The sequence below is a fragment of the Staurois parvus genome, unplaced genomic scaffold (genome assembly GCF_062004578.1).
Source record: "Staurois parvus isolate SC_StPar_1 unplaced genomic scaffold, SC_StPar_1.0 ptg000154l, whole genome shotgun sequence".
Taxonomy (NCBI): domain Eukaryota; kingdom Metazoa; phylum Chordata; class Amphibia; order Anura; family Ranidae; genus Staurois; species Staurois parvus.
The window spans coordinates 23,134,677-23,147,869 of NW_028317950.1; the positions used below are offsets into that span (position 1 = coordinate 23,134,677).

Consider the following 13,193-nt stretch of genomic DNA (forward strand, 5'->3'; position numbering starts at 1 on the left):
GCTGTCCGTTCTGTAGGGCTATATACCGAATCTCTAACAATAATTATTGTGGAATGTATGTTCTTTTGGTAAAGAACATTAATGGCTATCAAACTGTTATGGATAAAGTTCCATTTTAAAGTGGAACTAAAGTCCAAAATGCTTACATCTTTATTAAGGTTCTGACAATCAATAGGTCCCCCTGGTGCCGGGATCTTTTCCTTGGCTTATTCCGGGTGCTAGTCTTCGCCCATCTTGGTTGGCTGGTGCGGGATGACGTAACTCCCGCGCATGCACAGGAGTGCAGTCATTGCAGTACGTAGGCACTGTGCCAGAATGTAAGGTGAGCTGGACATGTGCAGCTCAGTGTACATTCTACAGAAGGCTGTAAGCAGCCAGTTAGATTGCAGAAGGGACAATACACGTCTCTTCTGCCATATTCTGCAATAAAGACCCTGCCTTTTTTTTTACACTTTAGTTCTGCTTTAACCACATCCCCACTGCCCTATAGCAGAAATACTGCTACAGGGTGGTACGGGTGTGGAAAATCACGTATATATACGTGATTTTACATGTCCGGGCAGGGAGCACGCGCGAGCTATGCGCGCGCCCTACCCATGCCGCCATTCGTGGCCGTGGCTGTCAATCACTGGGTTCCGGCCGGTAATTACTCGCTGGCGCCTGGTGATTTCTGATGATCACCTACTGTTTACTAACAGTCCTCCTCCCTGTCAGCTTGGGCACACTGCTCTGGATGACTGTGCACAGCACAGCCATCCAGAGCAGTGTGATTACAGTGAAACACACACACACGTCCCCCTGGTAAAACACTCCCTGCACACAGTTAACCCTTTGATCGCCCCTCATGTTAATCCCTTTCTGCTAAGTGCGATTAGTACAGTGTCAGTGCTTTTTTTTTAGCACTGATCACTGTATTGGTGTCACTGGGGATGTCACTGATGCCAAGTCAGTTTCCCCCCAGTGTCAGAATGTCCACCGCAGTCCCGCTAGAAGTCGCTGATCACTGCCATTACTAGTAAAAATGAAAAATAAAAAAAGTCCTGGTATATATACCGCCATTTGTAAACACTATAACTTTCACGTACACCAATTAATTTACACGTATTGGGATTTTTTCTTTTAGCAAAGATGTAGCAGAATACATTTTGGCCTAAATGTATGACAAAATTTGATTTTAAAATTTTTTTACTGGATATGTTGAAAGCAAAAAGTCAAAAATATTGTTTTTTTTTTCTCAAAATTGTCGATTTTTGTTTTTTTTTATAGCACAAAAAATCAAAAATGCACATGCAATCAAATACTACGAAAGAAAACTAAAATTCGTGGGGAAAAAAAGGACGTAAATTTCATGGGTGCAGCATTGCATGACCGCGTAATTGTCAGTTAAAATAACGCAGCGCCGTAACTCAAAAAATAGCCTTGTCAGGAAGGGAGGTAAATCCTCAAGAGGGCAAGTGGTTAACTGAAGGTGTGGTCACATGATGATCTGTCTGTCTTCTATTTACTTCTTGGGGTCCTTCTTAGGGTGTCCACATCATGGCCCGCTTGATGTGGACACCTCCTATTGGGGAAGGCAACACTTCCAGCAGCCAGGTCCTCTTTCATAGGCAGGAGAACTCATGGGGACAGTGAGGAGACCAGTACCCAAGAAATTAAGGATGGTAGAATAATGCCTGGTCCACAGGGCAGGATATTAGCTTTGCTCATGGGGGAAACTTTGACTTTAATCCAATATACTGCAGGATGGCTTAGGAAGAGATGTTTGGAATCACGACTAAGGAGTAAAGTAATAGATGTAAAATGCACAATTTAGATTACATTTTTCCATGGAGTAGGCTAAGTTCACCTATTCAGCCAGAATTTCACTTTTCATAATAAACAGAAGCCTTTTCTAATGTCTTTTCTGCCCTAGCCATCCCAGTGTGCTTATCTCTCACTTACCTAGTCCATGGCAGCTTTGAATCTTCACCTCTCTGTTTGAAATGTTCAGAAATGCATTCTGACTCCATTACTTCCTGTAAATCATGTGACATTCTAGGAAACTTCATATCCCATCATTCACTGCCTTACTGGATCACAGAATTGGGTGTTTTAGGTGTCTGGACGATACATCCCTCATTATAATACCATGTCTTGTTTTATTTCCTCCCACTTTCCTACTTCTTCCTTTCGATCTACCATCAGCTACAGTATACAGTTGCAAGAAAAAGTATGTGAACCCCTTGGGATTACGTGGAGTTTTGCATGAATTGGGCATAAAATGTGCTCTGAACGTCATCTAAGTCACAACAATAGAAGAACACTGTCTGCTGAACATAATACTACACAAATATTAGATGTTGCCATGGTTTAATTGCACATAACATGTAAACATTCACAGTGCAGGGAGGAAAAAGTATGTGAACCTTTGGACTTAATAACTGGTTGACCCTCCTTTGGCAGCAATAACCTCAACCAAACGTTTCCTGTAGTTGCAGATCAGACCTGCACAATGATCTGGAGTAATTTTGGACCACTCCTCTTCACAAAACTGTTTCAGTGTAGCAATATTCTTGGGATGTCTGGTGTGAATCGCTCTCTTAAGGTCATGCCACAGCATTTCAATCGGGTTGAGGTCAGGACTCTGACTGGGCCACTCCAGAAGGCGTATTCTGTGCTGTTGCAGCCATTGTTTTGTTGAATTACTTGTATGCTTTGGGTCATTGTCCTGTTGCCTCACCCATCCTCTGCAGAGCTTCAGTTGGCGGACAGATGGTCGTACGTTTTCCTGCAAAATGTCTTGATAAACTCTGGAATTCATTTCCCATCAATGACAACAATCCATCCAGGCCCTGAGGCAGCAAAGCAGCCCCAAACCATGATGCTCCCTCCGCCATGTTTTACAATGGGGATGAGGTTTTGATGTTGGTGTGCTGTGCCTTTTTTTCTCCACACATAGTGTTGTGTGTTCTTCCCAAACAACTCAATCTTGGTTTCATCTGTCCACAGTATATTTTGCCAGTAGTGCTGTGGAACATCCAGGTGCTCTTTTGCATACTTCAAACGTACTGCAATATTCTTTTTGGACAGCAATGGCTTCCTCCGTGGTGTCCTCCCATGTACTCCATTCTTGTTTAATGTTTTCCTTATTGTAGATGTGTCAACAAAAATGTTAGTATGTGCCAGAGATTTCTGTAGGTCTTTAGCTGACACTCTGGGATTCTTCTTTACCTCATGCAGCATTCTGCGCTGTGCTCTTGCAGTCATTTTTACAGGACGACCACGCCTAGGGAGAGTAGCAACAGTGCTAAACTTTCTCCATTTGTAGACAGTCTGTCCTACTGTGGATACATGAACATCAAGGCTTTTGGAGATACTTTTGTAACCCTTTCCAGCTTCATGCAAGTCAGCAATTCTTGATGGTAGGTCTTCTAAAAGCTCTTTTCTGCGAGGCATGGTTCACATCAGACAGTGCTTCTTGAAACCAGTAAACCCAAAACAGGTGTGTGTTTTTTAAGGGCAGGACAGGTGTCAGCAACACATCCAATATCATCACACTGATTGGAGTCAAAGTTGGCTCACTCCTGGCTCCAATTATCTCTGGGAGAAGTCATTAAGCTAGGGCTTCACATACTTTTTCCTCCCTGCACTGTGAATGTTTACATGTTATGTGCAATTAAACCATGGCAACATCTAATATTTGTGTAGTATTATGTTCAGCAGACTGTGTTCTTCTATTGTTGTGACTTAGATGACGTTCAGAGCACATTTTATGCCCAATTCATGCAAAACTCCACGTAATCCCAAGGGGTTCACATACTTTTTCTTGCAACTGTATAGTGCAAGGGCTGCTTGATTTGATACAAACTGATAGATTGTTCAGGTGGGTCCTCCTATTCCATAGTTTTAGTAAATCTTAAAGAAATTGTACAGAGATTGTACATACAGTTTTCATAGGGTATGGCCATCTTTATACAAGTACATTAGAAGAAATGAATGGAGACATTCAGCTGTCAGGTCCTGTTCACATCTCTGCATAGCAGGAACTCACATTCTGACGTGTGTTTTGGAACGTTTTTGCTCATCATGCATAGGGAACCCTTTTACTTAAATGGGATGCCCTACTTGCGAAAAATGCCCCAAAGAAGCTACAAAATCTTGTGGTATTTTTTTTTTTGCTCTTTTTGGTGTGTTTGCAGTGTGCTTGTCACACAGCAAAAGCGTGCTTGCTACCTACGCTTGGGGTGCCATTAACATTTAATGGCAACGCAAGTGCAGTGCATGTTTGCAGTACATTTTTTAAAACGTGTGGCAAAGCATGCATTTTCTGTGTGGTTAGCCGAGCATACGGAAACATGCAGATGTGAATGGAGCCTCATTGTTCTTGTGTAAAAACATGAATTTCACTTTCAGGCCCCATTCACACCTAATGTATTGGAAGCCTATGTTTTTTGGCTTGTTATTTCCATGGTACACATAAGGCAGCCCACTGATTTCAATGGGCAGTGCTACATGAGTCAAAGTTGCTTGGCGTGTTGCAGTTTACACATTTTTTACTGTGTTTTGTTGAGTTTGTTGTTTGTTTTTTTAAGGCACCAAATATGTGTTTGCTTTTGTGTTTGAGGTGCCATTAACTATCAATGGCACAGAAAGCACAACTAGTTTATTTTAGGTATATAAAGGTGGCCATACATTGTACAAACTGATTGTACAATCTCCTTTAGATCTTCCAAAACTATATAATAGTTGGACACACCTATCTATCTGATCACTCTATATGCAATCAGGCAGGCCCTTGCACTACATAGTTGATAGTAGATCTAAAGGAGATTGTACAAGCAGATTGTATAGTGTATGGTGAGCTTTACAGACTTTCAGGGACACACTTCTCCCATTTTCAACACTACAGCTCTGCTCCACATAAACAATTGTACAGCTCATTCACACTCTGCCAAATGAACGATCTATGCCAGAAGAAGGTAAGATAGAAAACTATCAGCAAAGGAATACACTGGATATGCATTCAGAGAGATCAGTGCTGACTGATAATGATTGCATTGCAAAAGCATGTAACTGCAGAGGTGGGTGAGAGCAATCTCATGGAAGGGGAGGGCAGGTGCAGGGTGTGTGTTAATGAGGTCAGCTGCTGAAGTACTTTCTGAGTCTTTACAGTTTTCCTGACCTAAGGGATGTACACAGGAAGTAATGGAGGTGTTTTCTGTGGAACAAACTGGAGGCTTGCACTAAAACAGGGGAAAGCAACTTTTAAGAGGTGGAGATCTATCTGAACAACATGAAAGATCAAAGATCACAGAGGTTCGATGCCCTTTTTTAAAAATAAATTAACTAGCAAGGCCTAATTAAATAGTAAAGAAAATGTAGAAAAATATAATAAAACAAATGTCACTGTAAATATATAAATATATTTATGACAGAAGAGACCTTTAGGGTAAATCTCTAGGAAACTGCATCAGATTGTAATATGTACTGTATGTCTGCCTCAAGTCTTGCAGAACTACAAAGGCTAACATACCCCACTATCATCACTATAACCACTGCTGGAATGCTTTTCACGGTTCCTCTTCTAATGCAAGAACTGTTTATCTTTGCATATTCTGTTTATCTTTGCTTAAGTGTAAGTGACCGCAGTGCTTTCAACCTCTGATTCCTGTCACACTTCTGTATAGATTACAAGACATAGCTGCATTAATATATAAACACGCCTGGATGGCTTTGTTCTGCTCTGATTTAGAGCTGTTTTCTTGTGAGGATTCCAGAAATCATGTGTGGAGGAGGAAATGTCTTCTCTATCACTTAGCTTTGAGGTCTCATAGTCAAATGGGGACATGAGAAAGATGTTTTTGTACTATGCAGGTGGTGAAAAAAGGCAAACAGAAAGCACATGACATCTAGAACTTTCTTCTGAATGTTAATAGGTAGTGGAAGAGTAAATCTGGCCACACTATACAATTTGATTGTACAATCTTCTTTAGGTTTGCCAGAACTATGAAATCGATTTGTATAGTAAAACCTTACATATACTGAGTAAAGTGCCTAGCCTTGGGTGATACACAGAGATTAAACGAATCCTCCTGCATAAGTCATACCTGTTTATATGTAGAATTCTGTTCTCCACAACCATTCAAAGTGCTAAATTTATAAAGCTTGTCTGATAGTTCAGAAAAAAGGGCACTGAGAGCTGAAATTACACTCTGCAGAGCTCATTGAGGAGAGAGCTGATTGGAGGGAAGGGACTGTCCCCCCCCCCCCTCCACTCAGCACACAGGAACAGAGCTGAGGCTGTCAATCTGCTGGAGGTCCCTTTCCTGTCACCATTTTTCTCTTTGTGTCAGGAAAACTTCTCAGAAGTGACTCATGTGGCAGAGGAAAGAAGCAGCAGATAGAAATGACACTTAGTGCTCCTAATTGAGACAAGTGCATATTATAGAGGGATATGCTTAGTTTATGTTGCATGTCTGAGCTTTACAATCACTTTAAATTAGATAAGTCCTTGATGATAGATCTAAAGGAGCTATAGGAGGATGTACAATTACACTGCACAGCGTATGGTCATCTGAAGAGATCTTCCTTTTCTTCACAGGAAAAACAGTCATATAATGACTAAAAATCGCCTCTTCACCGCCTGTTATAAACCCCTAAAAGCCTGCAAAACAATTGCAGGGCAGTTGTGACATGACTCCATTCACTTGAGCAAGTTGAGTTCTCTAGGAGGTACTGCCGACTGAATTGCAACAGGGGGGATACTTTTTGCAGTACTGGGGTAAAAAGCATTGTGGCTGTGGCATATATAGGACCCTTTACAGCTTAGGTGGGGTGGTTGGGAAAGGGGCTGATAAAACAGGGCTCAACCACCTACTTTTAATGCCCCCATCTGCAAGTGTAAAGTAAAACAGTGTTTTACATCTCTGTCCTTGACCTACCTCCCAAATCCCATTGTTATGTAATGCGGGCAGTCTTTAAGCTGCAGCTGTGCCAATACAGGAATCTAAGCTTGATAACAGCAATAATCTTTCTTCAGTTGATGGTCATAAATTATCCACATCAGTTATCACTTCAATATTTTTTCAGGAAAGGTAACTGCAGGATAACATAGCTAAACCATTACATCTGCTCCTTCATTGTTTCCTGTTAGTGGAAGCACAGAGATGATGCTTCAGCACCCTGGAGAGCTCAATCCTGCTCTGCGTGCTAGAAGCTAGGACAGCAATTGCCGGATCTTAATAAAACTCAACTAATGGGTATTTAGAAATGTAAACGCAATAAACCTAATGTAAATAATCTTGTGTTGGTATTCATATTAGACCCTTTCCTTGCTATTGACTTATTTAAATTATCATTTAAAAATGACATATTATTAAAAATACTGCTTTTCATTAGTTTATAATTCCATATATACGGTATAGAGTATAGTATGCTCATTACGCATACTGTATATACTGCACGTCTTCCTTTGAAGCACGTTACAGCAAATGGTTTGACTGCCCGTCTTTTATCAGTGCTCCACAAAGCTTAGTCATTAGATTTTAATTGAGAACATCTTGATTTGGCTTATCCTGTAACTGATTTTTTCCTTGGCAGTGCAGCAAGGATGCTGATTGCACTGTTAGATATACAGATAGCTGTATATGCTTGTTACATATATGTGCTGTGCTCCTTGCTTTTGTGCAGTACGGCAAGGTTGATTATGTGTCTTTTCTCAGTGCTGGACAGAATTCATGAAAAGGTAACTCCATTTTTGTGGGAAAAAATATAGCAAATGAAAAAAAAACAGCAAGAAAAAAACAGCTACACAAGTCATATTGTAATTTAATTTAAAAATTACCTTTACTTTTCAATCACCAGCAGTATAATTTTCTGTAAAATATAATACAATATGGAAAATTGAACACTGTTGGTGTACAGAACGCCTCTGAAAATGTAATATTTTACTTATGTGATTGGCTCACTGATTTTCTCAGAAGTCTGCACTAAGATACAAGTCAAATTTTATGCATCCTTGTAATATGGAATTTAGGTATTGATGATATACTCCCCAAGGGTTAATTATGTCTAAAGGGATGCAGACACTGCAACTTTCCTCATTAGAACACAGAAAGTACCCCAGCTGATTATATTGAACCAGACCCTTCCATTCAGAATTAGTATGCAATCAGTCTGGTGAAACAAAGATCTATTTCTTTCCAGCAACAAAAGGTAGGAATTCACTTCAAAGTCTGTTAAAATCCCTGCAGTGTATATTGATGACCCAGATAGAATGATGTTTTTCTCAACAAAGGTGGACTTACTATTTAAATTTTCAGCTGACAATATTTTCCAGTTTTTTTTACCTTATGCATAAATTGATTCTCTTTATAGCATTTGTTTAGCAAAGATGTGGTTTGCACTGTCTTACGCACCAATAACCAGATAGAAAAAATAGAAATTAATGCACAAAATTACTGAAAAATATGTGAGAATCACATTGCAAGATACTCTATGTGATGCAGGATACTGTATGTGAACAGTTTAACTTGCCAAAGGATTTGTAAAAATACACATACCGCAACTACCTACTGTGCTGTATGTCTTCATATCATGAAGATGGGGATAACACTTTTCATGTCACTGCCTTCTTCCTGCCTGGCTACTGCACTATTAGTTAACATCACCACACTGGTAACACTCACTCAGAGAGAGAGAGATAGAGAGGGGTTGTGTCTGACCAGGTCTGTTAGACTACTAAGTGCATTGGGCAGCACAGTCAAACTCTAGCACCTATTGGACTGGGCAGTCATATTCAGACACACTGCGTAACCAATGTGGAGATAAGAATATGAATTTGGAGGTTGTTTGAACAATGTCTGTCAGATTGCACATCTATTTCTGGGAGTTCAAATGACTTTAAAGAGGTTCAGCAATGTAGTGTACATAAAAAAAAACTTTAAAAAAAACATTAAAATAAAATCAGTTTAAATTTACAACATACTTTGGACAGGGTCTACAAAGAAAAAAATGTTGTGAGACTTCAGCTTGGGCTTACCGTGGAACTTAGATTGTCAAAGACCCAAAACCAGAAGAAGCCAAAATAAAACAGAACATGTGCCCCGTTACATCAGGTGTCCTTATCAGAGCCCCCCTTACATCAGGTGTCCTTATCAGAGCCCCCCTTACATCAGGTATCCTTATCAGAGCCCCCCTTACATCAGGTGTCCTTATCAGAGCCCCCCTTACATCAGGATACTCATTAGAGTGCCCACTTACATCAGGGTCAACATCAGTTGTCCCCATTACAATTCCCCTTACATCAGTTGTCACCATCACAGCACCCCTTACATCAGTTGTCCCCATCAGAGCCCCCCTTACAGGTGTCCTTATCAGAGCCCCCCTTACATCAGGTGTCCTTATCAGAGCCCCCCTTACATCAGGTGTCCTTATAAGAGCCCCTTTACATCAGTATACTCATTAGAATGCCCACTTACATCAGGGTCAACATCAGTTGTCCCCATTACAATACCTCTTACATCAGTTGTCACCATCACAGCACCCCTTACATCAGTCATCCCCATCAGAGCACTCTTTACATCAGTTGTCCCCTCACATTACCCCTTTACATCAGTTGTCTCTATTAGAGGGTATCCTTTAATCAAAGTGGCCCCTTACATAAAATGTTCCCATTAGAGTTCCCCGTACCTTTTTTCACCAGGCAAGCAGGGAAGGAAGATGGGAGGCAGGCTGCAGGTCTTTGGCGGAGGAAGTTCCACTTCCGTCCTCTTTTGAATGCTAGGGACAGGGCATGGACGTGACATCAATGGTCATTAGAACACCAGGAATGCTAGCAAACAACTACTGCAGAGGAGCGGGACCTGTGCTGCGAATTGAAGACTGTGTCATGGCTCTGTAGATGCACTGGTCTTGGAGACCTGGGGAACATGACTAAAATCTGGGTGGGGGGCACATCCCTCCCCAGCACCCTCAAGATCTGGGCCTGGAGGTGAATGTTTGAGTTTTTAGCTCTGCTTTAATTACTTGTTCAATTGACTTTCTTCTGAAGTGGGACTCCAGCCAAAAGGTGAGTGAGCAAGGGTTAGGACCCCTGTCAGAATTTTACTGCTGTCTGGGACCACAATGGGGAGATTTCAGCATTCTTCTTAATCTGGAGACACAGTAAAAAGTCACTGTCAATCCCCCCAAACTGAGTTGTACCCACCATTGACATTTGTCACTGGAACAAAGGTCTTTGGGAGATTCCCCCTATAATCCTGTTCTTGGCAAAACTTTAAAATGTTTGATTTTCCTAATTTTCTATAGTAGTTACAGATGTTATGAAAACTTGACAAACTTTCTATCTTTACCACTTCTACCCAATAATAAAAACAACAGAATATCTGCTCTTATAATACCCAAAAAGTAGCTTTGAAGCATATATCGTTACCTCTGACTGAGTCCCTTTTGGACATGCAGGGTATCCAGCTCTTGCATGCTGCCACGACTGACTGATACAGTGGAGTTAGCGAGACGGATGGCCCGGCGCTTGGCACGCCGTGGACAGCAGGAAGTGGTCAGGCCCTGCTGGGAAGATACTGATGTGCTGCGGCTGGTCCGGTACCCAATGGATTCAGTCATCAGAGCTTCACTGTACGTGTGCTCATCTGTGAATTCATGGCACTAAAAGGAAGAGGAAAGAAAAAAAAGAAAGTTACAAGCATCTCAAGTCTGGTGATTAAATAGACTATCAGAAGATTCTTAGACCTGGAGTCTAAAAGAATAGGTCAATATAGGACTGCCTACAAGCAATACTCTACTGCACATAGAAAATATTGGAGAGAACTTCTCATAAATGGGCTTCTGCGAGGACACAAACACTCTATATTATAATTGTGATTTATTGATTGCCCCTTTTAGATTTTCTTCATTTGTCCAAACCTTACTCACCTTGGCAGTCAGAGCTTACCTCAAGTCTCGCAGTTGCTGGGTTTGTGTGAAAGCACCAAAAAACTCTGCGGGGGTCGTCCAGCTGTTAGTTGATGCTTATATTCAAACGTAGCAGCTGGTAGATATTTCCAGACAGATTGATAGAGAATCACACATCTCATCAATACAAGCTATTAGGTTTCATGACCAGCATGATTCTATAAAAGTTAGACAAATCTATAAGGAAATATTCAGGTGTACTGAAGCTCTGCAGTCAGACAAAAAGGCGTGTTTGCCCCATTTAAAGGAATGAATACATTCATCTCTATCTGTTATTATTATGAAAAGATCATGCGTGAAAATAAAAGAAGAAATTTCAAGTTAGCACACAAAGCAACAACATCATATTTTGACACATCTATGCGTGTCGGGAACGCTCGCCAAATCGTGCACTTTCCTGACACATACAGAAACACACTGCCATTTAGCAGTATTTGTTAATGGCACCCCCATGCATCTGTCAGTGTGCATGTTTTCACACTTGTAAAACTGCATAGTTCACAGTACTGCATGTCAAGAACATGTGGAAAAGTTGCACGCTTTTCCAACTCACACAGAAATGCACCACCGTTTAGCAGATGGACAGCAGTGCCATTGTTAATGGCACCCCCACGTATCTGTAAATGGACAGGCTTTCATACGCTCCAAATCGCATGGTGCTGCAGCTCCATGCAGCTCAGTGCAGTGCATTTTTGGAAAAGAGGGACCTCTTTTCCACATTTCTCACATGAAAGCCAGCCCATTGAAATTAATATGTCACGCAGGAACGCATGAAAAAAAAGTGTGGAAATGCCCCAGTACTTGGTCAGACCTGTAAGTGTGAACAAAACGTTAAGCACTTCTTTTCCAAGTTTCTGGAGCATAAGGCGGCCCATTAAAATGAATGGGCTATGAGACATGCAGGAATGTGTGAAAAATGTGCAGAAATATGCCTAAGCTTGGTCGCAACTATAGGTGTGAACCAAGTCTAAATGCAGTCATTTGAATTCATTTGAATGTGCTTTTTTATTATCTGTTAGTAACATTTATATCCTTTTGAAAGTAAAGGCTGACTTTCTCCCTAGGCATTAGGGTTGTAAATGGTTTCTAGAACTTAGAAATCAATGATATAGCACCCATCACCAATGCTAAAATCAAGCCCCTCATTGATCGCATGTATCTATTATTCAAAATGAACGAGTAATACGGCATATGTGGATGAATAATAGGAGCCATGAAATCTTCACAAAATGAATTCTTTATTGTCTCACAATGCGACTTGATCCAGCATCTAGCATCTTCCAATTTTCATATGTTCATTGAGTTGTACTGTGGCCTAAAATATTTCTGATAGTTTCAATATGTTATGTTTTAATCTAGCACTCATTGTCACAATGACCTCCAAGCTGTATTTCCTTTCCCTTATTTCTTTTTTTAAAGCGAACTTGTGGCCTATTATTGACATTCAAACATTTTCATTGTTCTTAATAAGCAGCAAATGGCTTGAAAACAAGTCCTCTTTGACCTCTATAGCCGCAGACATTGGGAAGTATTTTATCCCTAAAGTGGTTTAAACCCAAAAACAAAATGCAATATATAACATCTTGCCTATTCTTAGATGTGGTGGCTGCAATATTTTTTTGTCTTCTTTTTTCCTTTATTTTCACCTGTTGATCCTGCCTTTAGGTCTGTTATTTTCTTACTTCCTTTAGCAGACCAAGCTGTCCAGCAACAGTGGCAGTTAGAGGATTGAGACAAAACATTTAACAATGAAAGGTGTGCTTACAATGGTCAGCTTTTATTCATTAATGTAAAACCCTTTTCCCAAAAGGAAAAAAACTGTTGCTGTAACTGCTTAAAAGCTTTAAAGCCTAAGTTTACCACTCTCTAGATGTGCAAAGCTGGTAGAGACATACCCAAAAAGACTTACAGCTGTAATTGCAGCGAAAGGTGGTTCTACAAAGTATTGTCTCAGGGGGGCTGAATACAAATGCACGTCACACTTTTCAGATATTTATTTGTAAAAAAATTTGAAAACCATTTATCAGTTTCCTTCCACTTCACAATTATGTGCCACTTTGTGTTGGTCTATCACATAAAATCCCAATAAAATAAATTTTTGGTTGTAAGATGACAAAATGTGGAAAATTTCAAGGGGTATGAATACTTTTTCAATGCACTGTGAATGGGCTGTTACTGATGTCATCACGCTCGATGCACGCTCCACAGACCGGAACAGTCCACTGCTGGACTGCAGTGCAGTT

General features: G+C 40.6%; 1 protein-coding gene across 1 annotated transcript in view; it reads right to left on the reverse strand.

Annotated features, from left to right (window-relative positions):
• The window catches only part of KCND1 (potassium voltage-gated channel subfamily D member 1), a 127,138-nt gene that overhangs the window by 31,827 nt on the left and 82,118 nt on the right, over window positions 1-13,193 (reverse strand). The window contains exon 6 of the mRNA XM_089675241.1: window positions 10,412-10,644. Coding sequence (XP_089531367.1) covers window positions 10,412-10,644 — 233 coding nt within the window. The remainder of the gene's footprint in view (window positions 1-10,411; window positions 10,645-13,193) is intronic.